Genomic DNA, 26,245 nt, shown 5'->3' with positions numbered 1-26,245 from the left:
GCTGTGTATTCTCTCCTCAGACGAGTCGTGATATCTGCTGTGTATTCTCTCTCCTCAGACGAGTCGTGATATCTGCTGTGTATTCTCTCTCCTCAGACGAGTCGTGATATCTGCTGTGTATTCTCTCTCCTCAGACGAGTCGTGATATCTGCTGTGTATTCTCTCTCCTCAGACGAGTCGTGATATCTGCTGTGTATTCTCTCTCCTCAGACGAGTCGTGATATCTGCTGTGTATTCTCTCTCCTCAGACGAGTCGTGATATCTGCTGTGTGGTGTTTGCACTGTTTAACGTGGTGTGGGCCACACTCTTCTTGGAGAGGTGGAAGAGAAGGGGGGCGGAGCTGGCCTATAAGTGGGGTACGCTGGACACCCCTAACGAGTCCCTAGAGGAACCACGGACGCAGTTTAGGGTGAGGACGACATGAGAACATTTCAACTCAATGTCTCAATATATTTTACAGAAGAAGATGACTAAAGGAAAACACAGAGCTACAATAAAAATGATGGACAACAGGTGTAAACATTTTTCCTTCCTCTTCCCTTCCTGCTACTCCCTCCCTTTTCTCCCCCCTCCACCTCTCTCCCCCCTCTCCCCCCTCTCCCCCCTCCACCTCTCTCCTCCCTCCCTCTCTCCCCCCTCCACCTCTCTCCTCCCTCCCTCTCTCCCCCTCCACCTCTCTCCTCCCTCCCTCTCTCCCCCTCCAACTCTCTCCTCCCTCCTTCTCTCCCCCTCCACCTCTCTCCTCCATCTCTCACCTCTCTCACCTCTCTCCTCCCTCCCTTTCTCCTCTCTCCACCATCTCCCTCCACCTCTCTCCTCAATCTCTCACCTCCCTCCCTCCACCTCTCTACTCCCTCCCTCCACCTCTCCTCCCTCCCTTTCTCCTCCCTCCACCATCTCCCTCCACCTCTCTCCTCCCTCCACCATCTCCCTCCACCATCTCCCTCCACCTCTCTCCTCCCTCCACCATCTCCCTCCACCATCTCCCTCCACCTCTTGCCTCCCCCACATCTCCCTCTACCTCTCTCCTCCCTCCACCTCTCTCCTCCCTCCACCTCTCTCCATCTCTCTCCTCCCTCCCTTTCTCCTCCCTCCACCATCTCCCTCCACATCTCTCCTCCATCTCTCACCTCTCTCCCTCTACCTCTCTCCATGTCTCTCCACCTCTCCCCTCCCTCCCTTTCTCCTCCCTCCACCATCTCCCTCCACCTCTCTCCTCCCTCCACCATCTCCCTCCACCATCTCCCTCCACCTCTCTCCTCCATCTCTCACCTCTCTCCCTCCACCTCTCTCCTCCATCTCTCACCTCTCTCCCTCCACCTCTCTTCTCCATCTCTCACCTCTCACCTCTCTCCCTCCACCTCTCTCCATCTCTCTCTACCTCTTGCCTCCCCCCACCATCTCCCTCTACCTCTCTCCTCCCTCCACCTCTCTCCTCCCTCCCTCCACCTCTCTCCATCTCTCTCCTCCCTCTACCATCTCCCTCCACCTCTCTCCTCCATCTCTCTCCTCCCTCCCTTTCTCCTCCCTCCACCATCTCCCTCCACCTCTCTCCTCCCTCCACCATCTCCCTCCACCATCTCCCTCCATGTCTCTCCTCCATCTCTCACCTCTCTCCCTCCATCTCTCTCCATCTCTCTCTACCTCTTGCCTCCCCCCACCATCTCCCTCTACCTCTCTCCTCCCTCCACCTCTCTCCTCCCTCCCTCCACCTCTCTCCATCTCTCTCCTCCCTCTACCATCTCCCTCCACCTCTCTCCTCCATCTCTCTCCTCCCTCCACCATCTCCCTCCACCTCTCTCCTCCCTTCACCATCTCCCTCCACCTCTCTGCCCCTCCACCTCTCGCCTCCCTCCGTCTCTCGCCTCCCTCCCTCCACCTCTCTCCTCCCTCCCTCCACCTCTCTCCATCTCTCTCTACCACTCTCCTCCCTCCACCTCTCTCCAACCCTCTATATCTCCCTCTAACTCTCTCCTCCCTCCCTACACCCTGTCTCTCCTCTGTCTCTCACCCCCCCCCACTTTCCCTCTGCAGGGTGTGAAGCGGTGCAGCCCCATAACAGGCTGTGAGGAGTTTTACTACCCACCATGGAGGAGGAGGGTGTTCAGGTGGCTGGTCAGCCTGCCCATCTGCATCCTGTGTCTCTGCTTTGTGTTCCTGGCCATGCTCCTCTGCTTCGAACTGCAGGTCACTGAATGATCAACAACTTCTAGTAACACTGTCAAATTTCCTTACTGGAGATGTACAGTTGAAGTCGGAAGTTTACATACACTTAGGTTGGAGTCATTAAAACTAGTTTTTCAACCACTCCATAAATATCTTGTTAACAAATTATAGTTTTGGCAAGTCGGTAAGGACATCTACTTTGTGCATGACACAAGTCATTTTTCCAACAATTGTTTACAGACAGATTATTTCACTTATAATTCACTGTATCACAATTCCATTGGGTCAGAAGTTTACATACAGTAAGTTGACTGTGCCTTTAAACAGTTTGGAAAATTCCAGAAAATTATGTCATGGCTTTAGAAGATTCTGATAGGCTAATTGACATCATATGAGTCATTTGGAGGTGTACCTGTGGATGTATTTCAAGGCCTACCTTCAAACTCAGTGCCTTTTCATTTGACATCATGAGAAAATCAAAAGAAATTAGCCAAGACCTCAGAAAATAAATTGTAGACATCCACAAGTCTGGTTCATCCTTGGGAGCAATTTCCAAATGCCTGAAGGTACCACGTTCATCTGTACATACAATAGTACTCAAGTATAAACACCATAGGACCACGCAGCCGTCATACCGCTCAGGAAGGAGACGTGTTCTGTCTCCTAGAGATGAACGTGCTTTGGTGTGAAAAGTGCACATCAATCCCAGAACAACAGCAAAGGACCTTGTGAAGATACTGGAGGAAACAGGTATCAAAGTATCTATATCCACAGTAAAATGAGTCCTATATCGACATAACCCAAAAGGCCACTCAGCAAGGAAGAAGCCACTGCTCCAAAACTGCCATAAAAAAGCCAGACTACGGTTTGCAACTGGGGACAAAGATTGTACTTTTTGGAGAAATGTCCTCTGGTCTGTTGAAACAAAAATAGAACCGTTTGGTCATAATAGCCATCGTTATGTTTGGAAGAAAAAGGGGGAGGCTTGCAAGTCAAAGAACACCATCCCAACTGTGAAGTACGGGGGTGGCAGCATCATGGTGTGGGGGTGGCAGCATCATGGTGTGGGGGTGCTTTGCTTCAGGAGGGACTGGTGCACTTTACAAAATAGATGGCATCATGAGGGGAGGAAATGATGTGGATATATTGAAGCAGCATCTCAAGACATCAGTCAGGAAGTTAAAGCTTGGTCGCAAATGGGTCTTCCAAATGGACAATGACCCCAAGCACACCTCCAAAGTTGTGGTAAAATGGCTTAAGGACAACAAAGTCAAGGTATTGGAGTGGCCATCACAAAGCCCTGACCACAATCCTATAGAACATTTGTGGGCAGAACTGAAAAAGCGTGTGCGAGCAAGGAGGCCTACAAACCTGACTCAGTTACACCAGCTCTGTCAGGAGGAATGGGCCGAAATTCACCCAACTTATTGTGGGAAGCTTGTGGAAGGCTACCCAAAACTTTTGACCCAAGTGAAACAATTTAAAGGCAATGCTACCAAATACTAACTGAGTGTATGTAAACGTCTGACCCAATGGAAATGTGATGAAAGAAACAAAAGCTGAAATAAATCATTATCTCTACTATCATTCTGTCATTTCACATTCTTAAAATAAAGTGGTGTTCCTAACTGACCTAAGACAGGGAATTGTTACTAGGATTAAATGTCAGGAATTGTGAAAAACTGAGTTTAAATGTATTTGTCTAAGGTAAACGTTCGACTTCAACTGTACATTTCTTTTGATTCTGAATCGGTCGTAAACATCTATTTCTTAGGATGGATGTGGTTCTTGTCAGTGCGTTCTATAGCTGTATATAGCCACGCAATACAGAATAGTTAGATATATGTAATTGAAGCCATATTTTTATTTATTTTATTTAACCTTTATTTAACCAGGAAGGGCTCATTGAGATTGAAATCTCTTTTTCAAGAGCGCCCTGGCCAAGATAGGCAGCACAGAGTCATTACAAAAAAAAAAACAGACAGACAACATGAAAAAAAATACAAGTAATCTAGTAAAAACCATTGAATTCACAAGAGTATAAAACAGCAAATTAAAAACATTGACAGGTCAGGGAATCAGCATCAAAATCCTTCATCAGTGATTTAAAAACACCAATCAAGACAAGTTCTTCCAGTTTAAAAGTACTTTGTAAGGCGTTCCAAGACGATGGCACAGAGTACATAAAAGCCCTTTTACCAAATTCAGTTCAGACATTTGGAACAGTTAGCAGGATAAAGTCCAGCGAACGAAGAGAGGACCCACCACATTTCTGAACAATAAAAATGCACAAATAAAAAGGTAGTAAACCCAAAATGACTTTGTAAATAAAAGTATACCAGTGACTGAGCCTACGAGTGACGAGAGAAGGCCAGCCAACCCTGGTATAAAGTGCAGTGGTGCTTAAGGGTTTTGCAGTTTAGAATACATCTCAAAGTGCCATGGTAAAGGGTGTCAATTTATCTCAAACACTGAGCGGAAGCATTCATATATAAAATATCCCCATAGTCTAGTAAAGGCATAAATGTAGCTGTTACTAGCCTCCTTCTGGCTTCAAAAGAAAAACAGGCCTTATTCCTAAAATAAAATCACAATTTCAGCTTCAATTGAATATGCAATTTAAAAGAGAGGCCGTCATCAATTCAAATTCCAAGATATTTATATGAGGTTACAACCTCAATCTCCTTGCCCTGACAGGTTGTAATAAGTGAATGGTTCAGAGGTCTATTTCTTACAGTACCAGGCAAAATTGTAGAATAATAGTGAAGACATCAAAACCATGAAATAACACATACGAACCAAAAAGGGTTAAACAAATCAAAACACATTTTAGAGTTTAAATTATTTAAAGTAGCCACCCTTTCCTTGTGACAGCTTTCTCTCAACCAGCTTCATGAGGAATGCTTTTCCAACAGTCTTGAAGGAGTTCCCACATATGCTGAGTGCTTGTTGACTGCTTTTCCTTCACTCTACGGTCCAACTCATCCCAAACGATCTGAATTGGGTTGAGATCGGGTGATTGTGGAGGCCAGGTTATCTGATGCAGCACTCCATCACTCTCCTTCTTGGTCAAATATGCCTTACACAGCCTGGAGGTGTTTTTGGGTCATTGTCCTGTTGAAAAACTAATGATAGTCCCACTAAGTGCTAACCAGATCGGATGTCGTATCACTTCAGAACGCTACGGTAGCCATGCTGGTAAAGTGTGCCTTGCATTCTAAGTAAATCACTGACAGTGTCACCAGCAATGCACCCCCACACCTTCACACCTCCTCCTCCATGCTTCACGGTGGGAACTACAAATGCGGAGATCATCCATTAATCTACTCTGCGTCTCACAATGACACTGCGGTTGGAACCAAAACTCTCAAATTTCCACTCATCAGACCAAAGGACTGATTTCCTTGCTCGTGTTTCTTGGCCCAAGTTAGTCTCTTCTTATTATTGGTGTCCTTATTAGTGGTTTCTTTGCAGCAATTCGACCATGAAGGCCTGATTCACGCAGTCTCCTCTGAACAGTTGATGTTGAGATGTGTCTGTTACTTGAACTATGTGAAGCATTTATTTGGGTTGCAATTTCTGAGGTGCAGTTCATTCTAATGAACTTATCCTCTGCAGCAGAGGTAACTCTGGGCCTTCCTTTCCTGTGGCGGTCCTCATGAGAGACAGTTTCATCATACCACAGCAGAGGTAACTCTGTCTTCCTTTCCTGTGGCGGTCCTCATGAGAGACAGTTTCATCATACCACAGCAGAGGTAACTCTGGGCCTTCCTTTCCTGTGGCGGTCCTCATGAGAGACAGTTTCATCATACCACAGCAGAGGTAACTCTGGGTCTTCCTTTCCTGTGGCGGTCCTCATGAGAGACAGTTTCATCATACCACAGCAGAGGTAACTCTGGGTCTTCCTTTCCTGTGGCGGTCCTCATGAGAGACAGTTTCATCATACCACAGCAGAGATAACTCTGGGTCTTCCTTTCCTGTGGCGGTCCTCATGAGAGACAGTTTCATCATACCACAGCAGAGGTAACTCTGTCTTCCTTTCCTGTGGCGGTCCTCATGAGAGACAGTTTCATCATAGCACTTGATGGTTTTTGCGACTGCACTTGAAGAAACTTTCAAACTTCTTGACATTTTCCGTATTGACTGACCTTCATGTCTTAAATTAATGATGGACTGTTGTTCTCTTTGATTATTTGAGCTGTTCATGCCATAATATGGTATTTTACCAAATAGGGCTATCTGCTGTATACTGTACCACCCCTGCCTTGTCACAACACAACTGATTGGTTCAAATGCATTAAGAAGGAAAGAAATTACACAAATGAACTTTTAACAAGGCACACCGGTTCATTGAAATGCATTCCAGGGGACTACCTCATGAAGCTGGTTGAGAGAATGCCAAGAGTGTGCAAAGCTGTCATCAAGGGGAAGTGTGGCTACTTTGAAGAAGCTCAAATATAAAATATATTTTGATTTGTTTACTACATGATTCCATATGTGTTATTTCAAAGTTGTGATGTATTCACTATTTTACCTACATTGTAGAAAATCGTAAAAATAAAGAATAACCCTTGAATGAATAGGTGTGTCCAAACTGTTGACTGGTACTGTACGTAGATTGACATTGTATGGACGGTATAGGTTTGTAATGTGTGTAGTAAGTCAGAACGTTGTTGTGGTGTTTGCAGGAGTTTGTAATGGGGATTAAAGAAGTGCCTCGTCTGGCGCGGTTCATCCCTAAGATCATGCTGGCCATCACTGTGACGGCCTGTGACGAGGTGTACAGGAAGATAGCCTACTGGCTCAACAGCATGGGTGAGAACAGGCACTCTTATCCCTTTCATACACAGACCAACATCCCACTCTTTTACCATGCCTGCTTCTCAATACCAGGTGCTGGTGTATCTGAAAAGGGTAGGGGGTAAAAACACCTAATAAACCTACCGTGAATCCCAAACCAACCTCTCGCCCCTATCAACTCAGTCGTAGGGCCCTCCATTGTCACGTGCTGCCGACGAAACTCAGAGGGTGACTTCAAGAGTGGCGAGTGAGGAACAAATAAACCCCTCAACTTCGGGACACACTTGTGATGATGCAATTCATGTTTCACATTTAAATAATAAAACAAGCATGGAATTAAAAATAGAAAATCCCCTGTGTTGTTTTACAAGATATAATCCTCAGTAACATTTAATTTGGGAGGTATTTAATCTGTAACATGTGTCAAGCCTCGAAATCAGACACAAACAATTACAGGTGGCTCATAATTAGATCTTTTGTGTGAAATTGTGCAAACGCAAAAATAACGCAGTGCGTTATGGGATACCACTTCGCTCTGAAGCAGGCAGCGTTGCTGGCTCTGTGGAAGTGGCTATCGGAGGGTCTAATTAGCCCCTACACCCTTCGTAATTTTCACCCCCTCAGCTTTGGGACACTTGTGCTTGTGGCAGAGGGGAAGGGGAATGGGCTAATGGAGGCCAGAGAGTCGAGGAGCAGCGGAATTTAAAAAAACAAATTCAGGTGATGATGATTATTGCTGTGAATTCTGACGTTATATTTCTTCCCCCACAGAAAACTATAGACTCCAGAGTGCCTATGAGAAACATCTCATCATTAAATTGGTTCTTGTGAGTGCTGTCATCTTCCTTATTACGTGAAAATTGGACTCACTTTTTCACAAGACAAAGGATTGAAATACAGAATTGACACTTTCCCACAGAGGTCTTTACCACTCACATGGTTTCTTTCTGTACTCTCAGTTTCAGTTTGTAAACTCTTATCTCAGCCTTTTCTACATTGGATTCTACCTCAAAGACATGGAGCGTCTGAAAGAGGTAAGAGACTCTTAAATCACGACACGTTTCCACTCCTTCCAAATCGTTACCCAAACCGTGTTCACCTTCCTGGTCTTCCTTGCTTCATCCCTCCCTCCCCTTCACATGTTGCTCTCTCTTCGTTCTGTCTATTTTCCATCCTGTCTCTGTTGTGTGGTTCCGTGTTGCTGGTGTTAGGTGTTGCTGGTGTTCTCTCTGGGACAGAGTCTTCTCAGACAACTGAAGGACAATGTGCTGCCTTTTGTCTTCCTCAAGATCAGGCTGTTGGTCGTCACCATCCCCTGGGTCATCAAGGCCTCCTTCAGGTCCAAAGTACGACCTTGCCTGTGTGTCAAGGGTCAGGGAGGTTAGAGGTCAAAGTCATCTCGACATTACCTGCCCGGCGCCCAAATGCATGACCTTAGACCTTTAAACATCATGTGCCTTATTTGTGTAGAGTTGTAGACTGTTATTTTGTTGTGCTCGTAGTTTTAGCATCATTATTGTATGTATCTTTTGGCATTGCATAGAAAGCATTTCCATGTTCAGGTAGATGCAGGATGGCTAAATGTGTGTCTGTTGTAGGCTGTCTGCCAGCATAAACCTGATAGTCCTATAGCACATGAAGTCCTGTTTTTGTAACAATTCCGTTGGTAACTTGTCACACACCCAGTTCCCTACTATAGGAAGACGTGTATTACATATGAATACTATGTTGATTTAAAAACACATATAGAATGTTCCACAGTTGGTTTTCCACTCTGCCTGTCTCTTTGTTGGTGGTGTTCATGATGGGACTTTGGAAGCGGGTGATATGTCTGTTAAGCAGTGTTCTGCTTTGGGTTTGTAGCGTCTGGCTACCTTTGGATTTGAGCAGCTGTTCTATAAGGTTTGTGTCGGGAAAGTCATTTGCCTGGCACGTCAATCTGTTACTCTGTCCTTTTGTCCCTCTTCCTGTCACTCAGTCCTTCTTCCTGTCACTCAGTCCTTCTTCCTGTCACTCTGTCCTTCTTCCTGTCACTCAGTCCTTTTGTCCTTCTTCCTGTCACTCAGTCCTTTTGTCCTTCTTCCTGTCACTCAGTCCTTTTGTCCTTCTTCCTGTCACTCTGTCCTTCTTCCTGTCACTCAGTCCTTCTTCCTGTCAATCAGTCCTTTTGTCCTTCTTCCTGTCACTCTGTCCTTCTTGCTGTCACTCTGTCCTTCTTCCTGTCACTCTGTCCTTCTACCTGTCACTCAGTCCTTTTGTCCTTCTTCCTGTCACTCTGTCCTTTTGTCCCTCTTCCTGTCACTCAGTCCTTCTTCCTGTCACTCAGTCCTTTTGTCCTTCTTCCTGTCACTCTGTCCTTCTTCCTGTCACTCAGTCCTTTTGTCCCTCTTCCTGTCACTCAGTCCTTCTTCCTGTCACTCTGTCCTTTTGTCCTTCTTCCTGTCACTCTGTCCTTTTGTCCTTTTTCCTGTCACTCTGTCCTTCTTCCTGTCACTCTGTCCTTTTGTCCTTCTTCCTGTCACTCAGTACTTCTTCCTGTCACTCAGTCCTTTTGTCCTTCTTCCTGTCACTCTGTCCTTTTGTCCTTCTTCCTGTCACTCTGTCCTTTTGTTCTTCTTCCTGTCACTCTGTCCTTTTGTCCTTCTTCCTGTCACTCTGTCCTTTTGTCCTTCTTCCTGTTACTCTGTCCTTTTGTCCTTCTTCCTGTCACTCAGTCCTTCTTCCTGTCACTCAGTCCTTTTGTCCTTCTTCCTGTCACTCTGTCCTTTTGTCCTTCTTCCTGTCACTCTGTCCTTTTGTCCTTCTTCCTGTCACTCAGTCCTTCTTCCTGTCACTCTGTCCTTTTGTCCTTCTTCCTGTCACTCTGTCCTTTTGTTCTTCTTCCTGTCACTCTGTCCTTTTGTCCTTCTTCCTGTCACTGTCCTTTTGTCCTTCTTCCTGTCACTCTGTCCTTTTGTCCTTCTTCCTGTCACTCTGTCCTTTTGTCCTTCTTCCTGTCACTCAGTCCTTCTTCCTGTCACTCAGTCCTTCTTCCTGTCACTCTGTCCTTTTGTCTTTCTTCCTGTCACTCAGTCCTTTTGTCCTTCTTCCTGTCACTCTGTCCTTCTTCCTGTCACTCAGCCCTTTTGTCCTTCTTCCTGTCACTCTGTCCTTTTGTCCTTCTTCCTGTCACTCTGTCCTTTTGTCCTTCTTCCTGTCACTCAGTCCTTCTTCCTGTCACTCAGTCCTTCTTCCTGTCACTCTGTCCTTTTGTCTTTCTTCCTGTCACTCAGTCCTTTTGTCCTTCTTCCTGTCACTCAGCCCTTTTGTCCTTCTTCCTGTCACTCTGTCCTTTTGTCCTTCTTCCTGTCACTCTCCTTCTTCCTGTCACTCTGTCCTTTTGTCCTTCTTCCTGTCACTCTGTCCTTCTTCCTGTCACTCAGTCCTTTTGTCCTTCTTCCTGTCACTCAGTACTTCTTCCTGTCACTCTGGGTTTCTTCCTGTCACTCAGTCCTTTTGTCCCTCTTCCTGTCACTCAGTCCTTCTTCCTGTCACTCAGCCCTTCTTCCTGTCACTCAGTCCTTTTGTCCTTCCTGTCACTCAGTACTTCTTCCTGTCACTCAGTCCTTCTTCCTGTCACTCAGTCCTTTTGTCCGTCTTCCTGTCACTCAGTCCATCTCTAATAACTGTGGCCTTGTGTGTTTATAGTTTATTCATTTATGTGTGTTTATAGATTTCTGAAAACCCAAAATGTTCCAGGATATGTTTTTATGCCTCACTTTCTGTTTGTGTTAAGGAACATACTAATCATTTGTTGTCATTGGTGTAAACTGATGATTGATGACTGAGGACTGTCTGTCAATATGCTATGTGTGGTTTGTGCTTTGACTTGGTCATGGTTTGCAGTGAAATGACAATATGTGTGTGTCTCTGTGTCCTAGGTCTCAACTCAGTGGTAGTCATGGTAGTGGTAGTCATGGTAGTGGCAGTCATGATAGTGGTTGTCATGGTAGTGGTAGTCATGGTAGTGGCAGTCATGATAGTGGTAGTCATGATAGTGGTACTCATGGTAGTGGTAGTCATGGTAGTGGTAGTCAATGTAGTGGTAGTCATGATAGTGGTAGTCATGGTAGTGGTAGTCATGATAGTGGTACTCATGGTAGTGGTAGTCATGATAGTGGTAGTCATGGTAGTGGTAGTCATGGTAGTGGTAGTCATGGTAGTGGTAGTCATGGTAGTGGCAGTCATGGTAGTGGTAGTCATGCTAGTGGTAGTCATTGTAGTGGTAGTCATGATAGTGGTAGTCATTGTAGTGTTAGTCATGATAGTGGTAGTCATGGTAGTGGTAGTCATGATAGTGGTAGTCATGATAGCGGTAGTCATGGTAGCGGTAGTCTTGATAGTGGTAGTCATGGTAGCGGTAGTCATGGTAGTGGCAGTCATGGTAGTGGTAGTCATGATCGTGGTAGTCATGATAGTGGTAGTCATGGTGGTGGTAGTCATGATGGTGGTAGTCATGGTAGTGGTAGTCATGGTAGTGGTAGTCATGGTAGTGGTAGTCATGCTAGTGGTAGTCATGGTAGTGGTAGTCATGGTAGTGGTAGTCATGGTAGTGGTAGTCATGGTAGTGGTAGTCATGATAGTGGTAGTCATGATAGTGGTATTCATGGTAGTGGTAGTCATGGTAGTGGTAGTCATGATAGTGGTAGTCATGATAGTGGTAATCATGGTGGTGGTAGTCATGATGGTGGTAGTCATGGTAGTGGTAGTCATGCTAGTGGTAGTCATGGTAGTGGTAGTCATGCTAGTGGTAGTCATGGTAGTGGTAGTCATGATAGTGGTAGTCATGATGGTGGTAGTCATGGTAGTGGTAGTCATGGTAGTGGTAGTCATGCTAGTGGTAGTCATGATAGTGGTAGTCATGATCGTGGTAGTCATAGTAGCGGTAGTCATGGTAGTGGTAGTCATGGTAGTGGCAGTCATAGTAGTGGTAGTCATGATAGTGGTAGTCATGCTAGTGGTAGTCATGATAGTGGTAGTTATGGTAGTGGTAGTCATGATAGTGGTAGTCATGGTAGTGCATTTAGTACTGAGTGAATATTTTATTTTTGCAAAGGAATTATCTTTCTTGATTTTGTACAACTTTTTTTGTTTACTGTGGTTCCCTAATGATTACTTATCGAAATTGCTAGTCGTAGTCATGGTAGTGGTAGTCATGCTAGTGGTAGTCATGATAGTGGTAGTCATGGTAGTGGTAGTCATGGTAGTGGCAGTCATGGTAGTGGTAGTCATGATAGTGGTAGTCATGATGGTGGTAGTCATGGTAGCGGTAGTCATGGTAGTGGTAGTCATGATCGTGGTAGTCATGCTAGTGGTAGTCATGATAGTGGTAGTCATAGTAGTGGTAGTCATGGTAGTGGTAGTCATGATAGTGGTAGTCATGGTAGTGGCAGTCATAGTAGTGGTAGTCATGATAGTGGTAGTCATGCTAGTGGTAGTCATGATAGTGGTAGTTATGGTAGTGGTAGTCATGATAGTGGTAGTCATGGTAGTGCATGGTAGTGCAAAGGAATTATCTTTCTTGATTTTGTACAACTTTTTTGTTTACTGTGGTGCCCTAATGATTACTTATCGAAATCGCTATGCATGGTATTAAACGCTGAGACAGATCCTGACATCCCTGACCTTTAACCCTTGATCCTGTCCTCTATTTCCTGTTTGTGTCAGATGCTGGCCACCCTGCTGATCATCCGCCATTTTGTCCAGAACGTGAAGGAGGTGATGCAGCCTTACCTGTATGAGCGCCACAAGCTGGGCGAGCTCACCCTGCGCAGCGTCTGGGATCTGCTCCTCTCAGCCCTGCTCAAGTACTGCAGGCTGGCCGCAGGAAAGCCCCAGGCTTCACCCACCGACCAGGCCATGCCGGGCCCTGGCCTGAGGGGAACCAGACCCGGGGTGGGACAGCCTGACCGCAGGTAATGCTGACACAACGGCTTGTATTCATCCATGAAAACGTGACACCAGAGCTTCCTTTTTCAGACATGTTTCCTTGAGTGTAGTCAAGCCTATGTTTTGATTTGTTTGAAGATGTGTGACACGTTCACATTATTACCTGGCGAACCCAATACAATAGTGTCATAGATAGTATATGATTATAGGACTACAGGCAAACCTTTCCTCTGTTCTGCAGGGAGAAGAAGTGTCTGAACGGGGGATGTGGGGTGCCTGAGGAGGAGGAGGGAGAGAGGGAGGAGGGGGACAGTGGGAGGTTCAGTGAGGGAGAGAATGAGGAATCGTCTGAGAGTCTGATAGACTGTGGCCTCAAGCTGAGGAAGGTCAGCTTCATAGAGAGGGGGGACAGGAAGTCGTCTGGAGGGGGCTGCATCCCCACAATGGAGGACAGTTTCCTGGAGGACGGCAGCCCCACTATGGTGGAGAAGGGGATGGATCCGGCATCGGTGTTCGAGACATATGATGATGACGATGACAATGGCGTCACTGAGACAAAGGACACGGGAGTTTCGGCCAATGAGAGTATGGCGGCTGCCCCGCTGCCTTCTGGGCCAGAGAGCACGGTGACGGTGCGTCATCATAGAAGGCAGAGGAGTTTGGAGAGGGCAGACTCTAAAACCAAGCGGGAGTCATGGATCGACCCGCCAGAGGAGCAGGAGAGTACGAGTCTGGCACAGGCTGAGATGGAGAGCTGCATGCAGACATATGAGGTAGGAAGACAGCACACACACACAGACAAAGACACACACATGCACACACACATGCACACACAAACTAACTAATGAGCAGGCTCACTCACTATGTGACCTATGTCAACAATGCCAACTCTAAATAAACAATTCCATCGTCCCATATGAGACCAACTAGAGGGGTAACCAACCACCTTCTGTAGGTCCCTTTGCAGACAAACAGCCCCAAAGCATGATGTTTCCACCCCCATGCTTCACAGTAGGTATGGTGTTCTTTGGATGCAACTCAGCATTCTTTGTACTCCAAACACAACGAGTTGAGTTTTTACCAAAAAGTTATATTTTGGTTTCATCTGACCATATGACATTCTCCCAATCTTCTTCTGGATCATCCAAATGCTCTTTAGCAAACTTCAGACAGGCCTGGACATGTACTGGCTTAAGCAGGGAGACACGTCTGGCACTGCAGGATTTGAGACCCTGGCGGCGTAGTGTGTTACTGATGGTAGGCTTTGTTACTTTGGTCCCAGCTCTCTGCAGGTCATTCACTAGGTCCCCCCGTGTGGTTCTGGTATTTTTGCTCACCGTTCTTGTGATCATTTTGACCCCACGGGGTGAGATCTTGCGTGGAGCCCCAGATCGAGGGAGATTATTAGTGGTCTTGTAGGTCTTCCATTTCCTAATAATTGCTCCCACAGTTGATTTCTTCAAACCAAGCTGCTTACCTATTGCAGATTCTGTCTTCCCAGCCTGGTGCAGGTCTACAATTTTGTTTCTGGTGTCCTTTGACAGCTCTTTGGTCTTGGCCATAGTGGAGTTTGGAGTGTGACTGTTTGAGGTTGTGGACAGGTGTGTTTTATACTGATAACAAGTTCAAACAGGTGCCATTAATACAGGTAACAAGTGGAGGACAGAGGAGCCTCTTAAAGAAGAAGTCACAGGTCTGAGAGAGCCAGAAATCTTGCTTGTTTGTAGATGACCAATTACTTATTTTCCACCAAATGAATTCATTAAAAATCCTACAATGTGATTTTCAGAATTTTTTTTTCTCATTTTGTCTGTCATATTTGAAGTGTATCTATGATGAAAATTACAGGCCTCTCTCATCTTTTTAAGTGGGAGAACTTGCACAATTGGTGGCTGACTAAATACTTTTTTGCCCCACTGTATGAGATGAGTAATGCAAAATATGTAAATATGTATTATTAAAGTGACAAATGTTCCATTATTAAAGTGGCCAGTGATTTCAAATATATGTATATAGGGCAGCAGCCTCTAAGGTGCTAGTGATGGCTATTTAGCAGTCTGATGGCCTTGAGCTAGAAGCGTTTTTTCAGTCTCTCGGTCCCAGCTTTGATGCACCTGTACTGACCTCGCCTTCTGGATGATAACGGGGTGAACAGGCAGTGGCTCGGGTGGTTGCTGTCCTTGATGATCTTTTTGGCCTTCCTGTGACATCGGGAGCTGTAGGTGTCCTGGAGGGCAGGTAGTTTGCCTCCGGTGATGCGTTGGGCAGACGGTGGGGTCTGCGGTTGCGGGTGGTGCAGTTGCCGTACCAGGCAGTGATACAGCCCGACAGGATGCTCTCAATTGTGCATCTGTCAAAGTTTATGAGGGTTTTAGGTGCCAAGACAACAACAAAAAATCAGCCTCCTGAGGTTTATCTTGGCCAGGTCGCAGTTGTAAATGAGAACTTGTTCTCAACTAGCCTACCTGATTAAATAAAGGTGAAATAAAACAAATAAATAGAGGCGCTGTTGCGCCTTCTTCACCACACTGTCTGTGTGGGTGGACCATTTCAGTTTGTCAGTGACGTGTGCACCGAGGAACTTTAAGCTTTCCACCTTCTCCACTGTGGTCCCGTCGATGTGGATGGGGGGGGGGTGTTCCCCTCTGCTGTTTCCTGAAGTCCACGATCAGCTCTTTTGTTTTGTTGATGTTGAGTGAGAGATTATTTTCCTGGCACCACACACCCAGGGCCCTCACCTCCTCCCTGTAGGCTGTCTCGTCATTGTTGATAATCAGGCCTACCACTGTTGTGTCGTCTGCAAACTTAATGATTGAGTTGGAGGCGTGCTTGGACACGCAGTCATGGGTGAACAGGGAGTACAGGAGGGGGCTGAGCACGCATCCTTGTGAACACACACCCATGTGTTGAGGATCAGCCAAGGGGAGGTTTTGTTTCCTGCCTTCACCACCAGGGGGCGGCCCATCAGGAAGTCCAGGACCCAGTTGCATAGGGCGCAGTTCAAACCCAGATCCTTGACTTGTTAGTCTCTCAAAGCACTTCATGATGACAGAAGTGAGTGCTACAGGGCGAGAGTCATTTAGTTCAGTTACCTTAGCTTTCTTGGGTACAGGAACAATGGTGTATATCTTGAAGCATGTGGGGACAGCAGACTGAGATAGGGAGCGATTGAATATGTCCGTAAACACACCAGCCAGCTGGTCTGCGCATGTTCTGAGGATGCGACTAGGGATACCGTCTGGGCCGGCAGCCTTGCGAGGGTTAACACGTTTAAATGTCTTTACTCACGTCGGCCACGGAGAAGGAGAGCCCACAGTCCTTGGTAGCGGGCCGCGTCGGTGGCACTCTGTTATCCTCAAAGCAGGAGGTGTTTAGCCTGTCCTGAAGCAAGACGTCAGTGTCCGCACGTGGATAGTTTTCCATTTGTTGTCCGTGATTGTCTGTAGACCCTGCCACATACGTCTCATAGAAAATAGTATTTATGTAATACCACCAAGAACTGTAAATACATTGTATCTGTGTCAACTGGCAGTACCACTGAACCATAAAAAAAGGGACATTTACGTTAGGGGTTCTCTTGACGTCACTGTGCGTAGCTAAGTTATCCATGAGTAGCTAGCTTCCCATACATGTGCAATTACAGTGCCCGTCAAAAGTTTGTACACACATACTCATTCAAGGGTTGATCTTGCTTATTTACTATTTTCTACATTAGAAATAGTGAAGACATCAGAACTATGAAATAACACATATGGAACCATGTAGTAACCAAAAAAGCGTTAAACAAAATAAATCATTTTTTGAACGGGATTATCATCTATCCATGTCACAGACAGTGCTGACTATCCCTTGTGTTTTTTTGTCCCTTCCAGGACACCTTCCAGGACTACCAGGAGATGTTTGTCCAGTTTGGCTACGTAGTTCTCTTCTCCTCAGCCTTCCCCCTGGCGGCCATGTGTGCCCTCATCAACAACATCATCGAGATCCGCAGCGACGCCTTCAAGCTCTGTACCGGCCTGCAGAGACCCTTCGGCAAGAGAGTGGAGAGCATCGGACAGTGGCAGGTATGACTGAGGTACAGGTAGGACTGAAGGAGAGGTATGACTGAGGGACAGGTAAGACTGAGGTACAGGTATGACTGAGGTATAGGTATGACTGAAGGAGAGGTATGACTGAAGGAGAGGTATGACTGAGGTATAGGTATGACTGAAGGAGAGGTAAGACTGAGTTACAGGTATGACTGAAGGAGAGGTATGACTGAGGTACAGGTATGACTGAAGGAGAGGTATGATTGAGGTACAGGTATGACTGAAGGAGAGGTATGACTGAGGTAAAGGTATGACTGAGGGACAGGCAGGACTGAGGGACAGGCAGGACTGAGGGACAGGCAGGACTGAAGGACAGGCAGGACAGGCAGGACTGAGGAACAGGTATGACTGAGGGATAGGCAGGACTGAGGGACAGGTATGACTGAGGGACAGGCAGGACTGAGGGACAGGTAGGATTAAGAGACAGGTAGGACTGATGGATAGGCAGGACTGAGGGACAGGTATGACTGAGGGACAGGCAGGACTGAGGGACAGGTATGACTGAGGGACAGGCAGGACTGAGCGACAGGTATGACTGAGGGACAGGCAGGACTGAGCGACAGGTATGACTGAGGGACAGGCAGGACTGAGGGATAGGTAGGATTGAGAGACAGGTAGGACTGAGGGACAGACAGGACTGGGGGACAGGTAGGACTGAGGGACAGATGAGACTGAGGGACATGCAGGATTGAGGGACAGGCAGGACTGAGGGACAGGTAGGATCTAGGAAAAGACAGGACTGAGGGACAGGTATGACTGAGGGACAGATGAGATTGAGGCACAGGCAGGATTGAGGGACAGGCAGCACTGAGGGACAGGTAGGACTGAGGGACAGACAGGACTGGGGGACAGGTAGGACTGAGGGACAGATGAGACTGAGGGACAGGCAGGATTGAGGGACAGGCAGGACTGAGGGACAGGTAGGATCTAGGAAAAGACAGGACTGAGGGACAGGTATGACTGAGGGACAGATGAGATTGAGGCACAGGCAGGATTGAGGGACAGGCAGCACTGAGGGACAGGTAGGACCTAGGGAAAGGCAGGACTGAGGGACATATTGGTCAGTCAGAGGGGTGGGAATGGAAAACTGGTTATGCAAGGCCACAGAATGCACAGGCTGTTGTTGTAGCCCAGCACTACTATTCAATAAACAGAGACCTGTTCTTTCATAAAGCCTAATCATGGAGTTGGGTAAGCTTTATAGGCATGATGTTCTGTGTACATACAGTAAACCTGTCTGTGGTGTGTGTGTCTCTCTGCAGACGGCGATGGAGGCCATGGGTCTGATCGCCATCATAGTCAACTGTTACCTGATTGGTCAGTGTGGTCAGCTGCAGCGCCTCTTCCCCTGGCTCAGCCCTGAGATGGCCATCATCTCCATTGTCATCCTTGAGGTACATCCACTATTAAAGTCACTCACCTGACATCAGATACTGGGCCTTCACAAAGTATTCACACCCCTTGACTTGTTCCACATTTTGTTGTCTTACAGCCTGAATTTAACATTGATTGAATAAAAAAAAAAAAAAAAAATGTCACAAGCCTTTACACAATACCCCATAATGTCAGAAGTAGAATACATTTTTTGGAAATTTTTACAAAGTAATAAAAAATAAAAAATTGTTATGTCTTGAGTCAGTAAGTATTCAACCCCTTTGTTATGGCAAACCTAAATAACTTCAGGAGTAAACGTTTGCGTAACAAGTCACATAGTAAGTTGCATGGACTCAATAACAGTGTTTAACATGATTTTTGGACCCCACACATACAATTATATGTAAGGTCCCTCAGTCGAGCAGTGAATTTCAAACACTTATTCAACCACAAAGACCAGGTAGGTTTTCAAATGCCTTGAAAAGATGGGCACCTATTGGTAGATGGGTAAACATAGTTACACTTTGGATGGTGTATCAATACACCCAGTCACTACAAAGATACAAGCGTCCTTTCTACAGTAAATCAAATCCATTTTTATTAGTCACATGCGACTAATACAACACGTACAACCTTACAGTGAAATGCTTACTTACAAGCACCTAACCAACAATGCAGTTTATAAAATATGAATAAGAATAAGGGAAAAAAGGAACAAGTAATTAAAATAACAATAGCGAGACTATATACAGGGGGTGCCGGTACATGTTCATTGCGTGGGGTACCAGTTATTTGAGGTAATTGAGGTAATATGTAGGTAGAGTTATTAAAGTGACTATGCATATATAGAGTAGAGAGTAGCAGCGGCATAAAAGGGGGGAGCAATGCAAATAGTCTGGGTAGCCATTTGATTAGATGTTCAGGGGTCTTATGGCTTGGGGGTAGAAGCTATTTAGAAGCCTCTTGGACCTAGACTTGGTGCTCCGGTACCGCTTGCCATGCGGTAGCAGAGAGAACAGTCTATGACTATGGTGGCTGGAGTCCTTGACCATTTTTAGGGCCTTCCTCTCACACTGCCTGGTATAGAGGTCCTGGATGGCAGGAGGCTTGGCCCCAGTGATGTACTGGGCCGTCCGCACTACCCTCTGTAGTACCTTGCAATCAGATGCCAAGTTGTTGCAATACCAAGAGATGATGCAACCAGTCAAGATGCTCTCGATGGTGCAGCTGTAGAACCTTTTGAGGATCTGAGGACCCATGCCAAATCTTTTCAGTCTCCTGAGGGGGAAAGGGTGTTGTCGTGCCCTCTTCACAACTGTCTTGTTGTGCTTGGACCATGTTAGTTTGTTGGTGATGTGGACACCAAGGAACTTGAAGCTCTCAACATGTTCCACTTCAGCCCCATCTATGAGAATCAGGACGTGCTCGGTCCTCTTTTTCCTGTAGTCCACAATCATCTCCTTTGTCTTGCTCACATTGAGGGAGAGGTTGCTGTCCTTGCACCACACGGCCAGGTCTCTGACCTCCTCTCTATAGGCTGTCTTGTCGTTGATCAGGCCTACCACTGTTGTGTCATCTGCAAATTTAATGATGGTGTTGGAGTCGTGCCTGGCCATGCAGTCATGAGTGAGCAGGGAGTACAGGAGGGGACTGAGCACGCACCCCTGAGGGGCACCTGTGTTGAGGATCAGCGTAGCGCATGTGTTGTTACCTACCCTTACCACCTGGGGGCGGCCCATCAGGAAGTCCAGGATCCAGTTGCAGTGGGAGGTGTTAGTCGATCTTAGTCCTGTATTGACGCTTTGCCTGTTTGATTTGTTTCTGTATTGACGCTTTGCCTGTTTGCCTGATTTCTTATAAGCTTCCTGGTTAGAGTCCTGCTCCTTGAAAGCGGCAGCTTTCATCAACTGTTCAGCGGAGACTGCTTGAATCAGGCCTTAATGTTCAAATTTCTGCAAGGAAACCACTACTAAAGGACACCAATAATAAGAAGAAACTTGATTGGGCCAAGAAACACGAGCAATGGACATTAGACCGGTGGAAATTTGTCCTTTGGTTTGATGAGTCCAAATTTGAGATTTTTGGTTCCAACCTCCGTGAATGGATAATCTCTGCATGTGTGGTTCATACCGTGCATGGTAGAGGAGGTGTGATGGTATGGGGGTGCTTTGCTTGTGACACTGTCTGATTTCTTTAGAATTCAAGGCACACTTAACCAGCATGGCTCCCACAGCGATACGCCATCCCATCTGGTTTGCGCCTAGTGGGGCTATCATTTGTTTTTCCACAGGACAATGACCCAACACAAGAAGGAGAGTGATTGAGTGCTGCATAAGATGACCTGGCCTCCACAATCACCCAACCTCAACCCAATTGAGATGGTTTGGGATGAGTTGGGCCGCAGAGTGAAGGAAAAGCAGCCAACAAGTGCTCAGCATATGTAGGAACTCCTTCAAGACTGTTAGAAAATTTCAGGTGAAGCTGGTTGAGAGAATGACAAGAATGTGCAAAGCTGTCATCAAGGCAAAGGGTGGCTACTTTGAAGAATCTCAAATATAAAAAATATATTTTGATTTGTTTAACACTTTTGCTTACTACAAGGTTGAGACCCAGATGCAGACACAGGAGGCAGATGGTTGGAGTCTTACAATGTTTTATAATCCAAAGGGGTAGGCAAGAGAATGGTTGTGGACAGGCTCAAGGTCAAAACCAGTTCAGAGTCCAGGAGGTACAGAGTGGCAGGCTCGTGGTCAAGGCAGGCAGAATGGTCAGGCAGGTGGGTACAGAGTCCAGAAACAGGCAAGTGTCAAAACCGGGAGGACTAGAAAAAGTAGAATAGCATCAGGAGTCCGGGAAAAAAATACACTGGTTGTCTTGACTAAACATACAAGAGGAAGTGGCACAGAGAGACAGGAAACACAGGGATAAATACACTGGGGAAAATAAGTGACACCTGGAACAGGTGAAACAGATCAGGGCGAGACAATTAGTGTATTTTATTTATTATTTTCTTCCACTTTGACATTATAGAGTATTTTGTGTAGATCGTTGACAATTTTTTTTTTACAATTAAATCAAATTTATCCCACCTTGTGTCACAACATAATGTGGAAAAAGTCAAGGGTTGTGAGTACTTTCTGAAGGGGCTGTAATGCCTAGGCTTTAACTCAGTAGGCTGATGGGCTTTTGAGTTGCATAGACCCATGTTTTTATGAGTTAGTCTCTCAGTCTCACACTGTTTCAGTTTTGGCAGGGTTAAATAGGGATTTTGTGGTAGTCTAACACTCAGCACTGGTTCAGAATTAGATTTGAACGACATCCTCTAATAGTTGAAGTGAAGATATACGGCTAGAAAACTGATCTCAGAGCAGCTCAACCTCTCAAACTGACAGCAACCCAGCAAGCCTTACAGACGTGTTTCTTTAGAAGTCATCTCAGTGAGCTATGGTCCTCATACTGTCTTCCAAAAGACATATTTCAAGCATTTATCATGACCTGCACCAATGTGTTTTGGCATCAAGGCGTCCTCAGTCTACTAGCATGCTTTCAGGTGAGCTTAAGTCATCATAATATGACATATATCTGCTGTCTTATTTCATATGAACTTCCTCCTTTCTTTAAATCTTTCTTTGGTAATGTCAAAATATATATATATTTTATCCCAGAGAAGGGATAGTCTTGCTCACCAGCCAGCAGCAGGTGTGTCTATGAAAGACTATGTTGAAGCCAACCACAGCTCCCTCAATGAAATGTATCCTTTTCTGAGGTGGCTTTCAGCTCTACAACGAAGTGCCCATAGCAGTAAAGACGATGGACTTTTCTTTGAGGCGCTTCACTCCTGAGTATATCTGTGGGTGTTGATAAGGCAGATGGGTGCTGAGTGACGTGAACCCTAGTCTCAGCCAGTCACTGTACATACCTGTAGGAAAGGTCAGGTGTTACACAATCTCTGACACTCCGTCACACTACTGGTGGGGTGGGGGGGGCTCAACATACTAAATCAACACAGCACAGCAATGCAGCCAGTAAAAAGGTCACAGCTGTTGTTGTGTCCTCTTGCTTCATGGACAGCATAGGTCATAGTGCAGTAGGCCTGATTTACTGATCGCTGATCCAAAGAAAACTGATTCAAAGTACCACACACTAGAGAGAGAGGGAGCAGACATTTATTTTCGATGCTTTAACATTTTACACAGTATATAAACTAGCAAAAAAAGAAACGGCCCTTTTTCAGTACCTTGTCTTTCAAAGATAATTCATAAAAATCCAAATAACTTCACAGATCTTCATTGTAAATGGTTTAAACACTATTTCCCATGCTTGTTCAATGAACCATAAACAATTAATGAACATGCACCTGTGGAACGGTCGTTAAGACACTAACAGCTTACAGACGGTAGGCAATTAAGGTCACAGATATGAAAACTTAGGACACTATAGAGGCCTTTCTACTGACTTTGAAAAACACCAAAAGAAAGATGCCCAGGGTCCCAGCTCATCTGCGTGAACGTGCCTAGGGCATGTTGCAAGGATGTTGTGCGTTACAAGGAAGACATATACATCTTCCTCCCACATGTGGTACCCTTCCTGCAGGCTCATCCTGACATGACCCTCCAGCATGACAATGCCACCAGCCATACTGCTCGTTCTGTGCGTCATTTCCTGCAAGACAGGAATGTCAGGGTTCCACCATGGCCAGCGAAGTGTCCGGATCTCAATCCCATTAACTTCTTGCGTCGCGCAATCCTGGATCCGGGATTCTATTTAAAGCCTCAAGCTCATTAGCATAACGCAACGTTAACTATTCATGAAAATCGCAAATGAAATGAAATAAATATATTTGCTCTCAAGCTTAGACTTTTGTTAACAACACTGTCATCTCAGATTTTCAAAATATGCTTTTCAACCATAGCTAAACAAGCATTTGTGTAAGAGTATTGATAGCTAACATAGCTATAAGCCTAGAATTCAGCCAGCAACATTTTCACAAAAACAAGAAAATCATTCAAATAAAATCATTTACCTTTGAAGAACTTCAGATGTTTTCAATGAGGAGACTCTCAGTTAGATAGCAAATGTTCAGTTTTTCAAAAAAATATTATTTGTGTAGGACAAATTGCTCCGTTTTGTTCACGTTTGGCTATGAAAAAAACCTGTATCCAGTTATAGCCTCAAGCTCATTAGCATAATGTAACGTTAACTATTCATGAAAATCGCAAATGAAATGAAATAAATATATTTGCTCTCAAGCTTAGACTTTTGTTAACAACACTGTCATCTCAGATTTTCAAAATGTGCTTTTGAACCATAGCAAATCAAGCATTTGTGTAAGCTAGCTTAGCATTTTGCGCAGCATTTAGCACGCAACATTTTCACAAAAACCAGATAACCAAATAAATAAAATCATTTACCTTTGAAGAACTTCGGATGTTTTCAATGAGGAGACTCTCAGTTACATAGCAAATGTTCAGTTTTTCCTGAAAGATTCTTTGTGTAGGAGAAATCGCTCCGTTTTGTATATCACATTTGGCTACCGAAACGAACCGAAAATTCAGTCACCAAAACGTCAAACTTTTTCCGAATTAACTCCATAATATCGACCGAAACATGGCAAACGTTGTTTAGAATCAATCCTCAAGGTGTTTTTCACATATCTCTTCATTGATATGCCGTTCGTGGAAGCCTGCTTTCCCCTCAGAATCCCATGGAAAAATACCAGCAGCTGAAAATGACGCACCAATTTCGACGGAGGACACCGGGCGGACACCTGGAAAATGTAGTCTCTTATGGTCAATCTTCCAATGATATGCCTACAAATACGTCACAATGCTGCAGACACCTTGGGGAAACGATAGATAGGGCAGGCTCATTCCTGTCGCATTCACAGCCATATAAGGAGACAATGGAAAACAGAGCCTCAAAAATCCTGCTCATTTCCTGGTTGCCGTTTCATCTTGGTTTTGCCTGTAGCTCCTGTTCTAGGGCACTCACAGACAATATCTTTGCAGTTCTGGAAAATTCAGAGTGTTTTCTTTCCAAAGCTATCAATTATATGCATAGTCGAGCATCTTTTTGTGACAAAATATCTTGTTTAAAACGGGAACGTTTTTCATCCAAAAATGAAATAGCGCCCCCAGAGTTTCAAGAGGTTAAGCACGTCTGGGACCTGTTGGATCAGAGGGTGAGGGCTCAGGCCATTCCCCCCAGAAATGTCCGGGAACTTGCAGGTGCCTTGGTGGAAGAGTGGGGTAACATCTCACAGCAAGATCTGGCAAATCTGGTGCGGCCCATGAGGAGGAGATGCATTGCAGTACTTAATGCAGCTCGAGGCCACACCAGATACTGACTGTTACTTTGGATTTTGACCCCCCCCCCCCTTTGTTCAGGGACACATTACTCCATTTCTGTTAGTCACATGTGTGTGTTAGTCACATGGTATGTTCATACAAATATTTACACATGTTAAGTTTGCTGAAAATAAACACAGTTGACAGTGAGAGGACGTTTGTTTTTTAGCTGAGTTTAGATCTGTAACCGTGTATCTTCCATCCCTCTCCATCCTGGGCTTGAACCAGGAACCCTCTGCACACATCGATAACAGTCACCCTCGAAGCATCGTTACCTAAAGGTCTCAGAGCGAGTGACGTCACCGATTGAAACGCTACTAGTGGGTACCGCTAACCTGCTAGCCATTTCACACCGGTTACATATGCACTGAGTATACCAAACATTAAGAACACCTTCCTAATATTGAGTGACACCCCCCGCTTTTCCCCACAGAACAGCCTCGGTTCGTCGGGGCATGGCCTCGACGAGGTGTCGAAAGCGTTCCACAGGGATCCTGGCTCATGTTGACTCCAATGCTTCCCACAGTTGTGTCAAATTGGTTGGATGTCCTTTGGGTGGTGGCCCATACTTGATAGACATGGGAAACTGTTGAGTGTGAAAAACCCAGCAGCATTGCAGTTCTTGATACAAACCGGAGAGCCTTGCTACCTACTGCCATACCCCGTTCAATGGCACTTAAATATTTTGTCTTGCCAATGTTTGAATGGCACACATACACGATCCATGTCTCAGGTGTCTCAATACTTAAACATCCTTATATAACCCCGTCTCCTCACCTTCATCTACATTGATTGAAGTGGATTTAACAAGTGACATAAATAAGGGATCATATCTTTCACCTGGATTCACCTGCTCAGTCTATGTCATGGAAAGATCAATGTTTTGCATACTCGGTATGTACTATATATACTGTATATCTCCTGTCTCCTGCCCCTCTCACTCTCCCTTTCTCTTTCCCCCTTTTTCTCTCTCTCTCTCCCCCCTCTCTCTCTCCCTCCCATCTCTCTTTCTGTCTCTCTCTCCCTCCCATCTCTCTTTCTGTCTCTCTCTCACAGCACTTTGCCATCCTGCTGAAGTACATCATTCACGTAGCAATCCCAGACATCCCCAGCTGGGTGGGGGAGGAGATGGCCAAACTGGAGTACCAACGCAGGGAGGCTTTTAAAGTAAATTGTTACAATGTCTTATTTTGTCCATGCTTGAATCACATTGGTGTTGTGAGCAATTCATTCTATCAATCAAGCAATAATCAATCAAATTGATTTATGAAAACGTTTTTACATCACCAGTTGTTACAAAGTGACCCAGTAACCCAAAGTGACCCAGTAACCCAAAGTGAAACAGTAAGCCGGCCTAGACCTCAAAGAGCAAGCAGAAGCAGAAGCAGATTGGGTAGGAAAACTCTCCAGGAGGAAGAAACGTAGAGAGGAAACCGGCTCAGAGGGCTATCCTCTTCTGGCTGTACCTGGTAGAAGTTAAGATTGAAAATGACTATCAAGGCCAGATAGTTTCACAGTTCAGAGTGTGCACATGTTTGTCA

General features: G+C 45.6%; 1 protein-coding gene across 1 annotated transcript in view; it reads left to right on the top strand.

Annotated features, from left to right (window-relative positions):
- Window positions 1–26,245, top strand: part of ano8b (anoctamin 8b) — a 100,302-nt gene that overhangs the window by 68,240 nt on the left and 5,817 nt on the right. The window contains exons 8-17 of the mRNA XM_064936044.1: window positions 249–410; window positions 2,036–2,188; window positions 6,856–6,982; window positions 7,739–7,794; window positions 7,927–8,001; window positions 12,674–12,921; window positions 13,137–13,668; window positions 16,768–16,959; window positions 18,246–18,377; window positions 25,761–25,871. Of these exons, the coding sequence (XP_064792116.1) occupies window positions 249–410; window positions 2,036–2,188; window positions 6,856–6,982; window positions 7,739–7,794; window positions 7,927–8,001; window positions 12,674–12,921; window positions 13,137–13,668; window positions 16,768–16,959; window positions 18,246–18,377; window positions 25,761–25,871 (1,788 nt within the window). The remainder of the gene's footprint in view (window positions 1–248; window positions 411–2,035; window positions 2,189–6,855; window positions 6,983–7,738; window positions 7,795–7,926; window positions 8,002–12,673; window positions 12,922–13,136; window positions 13,669–16,767; window positions 16,960–18,245; window positions 18,378–25,760; window positions 25,872–26,245) is intronic.

The sequence above is a fragment of the Oncorhynchus masou genome, chromosome 24 (genome assembly GCF_036934945.1).
Source record: "Oncorhynchus masou masou isolate Uvic2021 chromosome 24, UVic_Omas_1.1, whole genome shotgun sequence".
Lineage (NCBI taxonomy): Eukaryota > Metazoa > Chordata > Actinopteri > Salmoniformes > Salmonidae > Oncorhynchus > Oncorhynchus masou.
The sequence above is the reverse complement of the archived record's forward strand: the minus strand, read 5'-3'. Positions and strand labels throughout refer to the sequence as shown.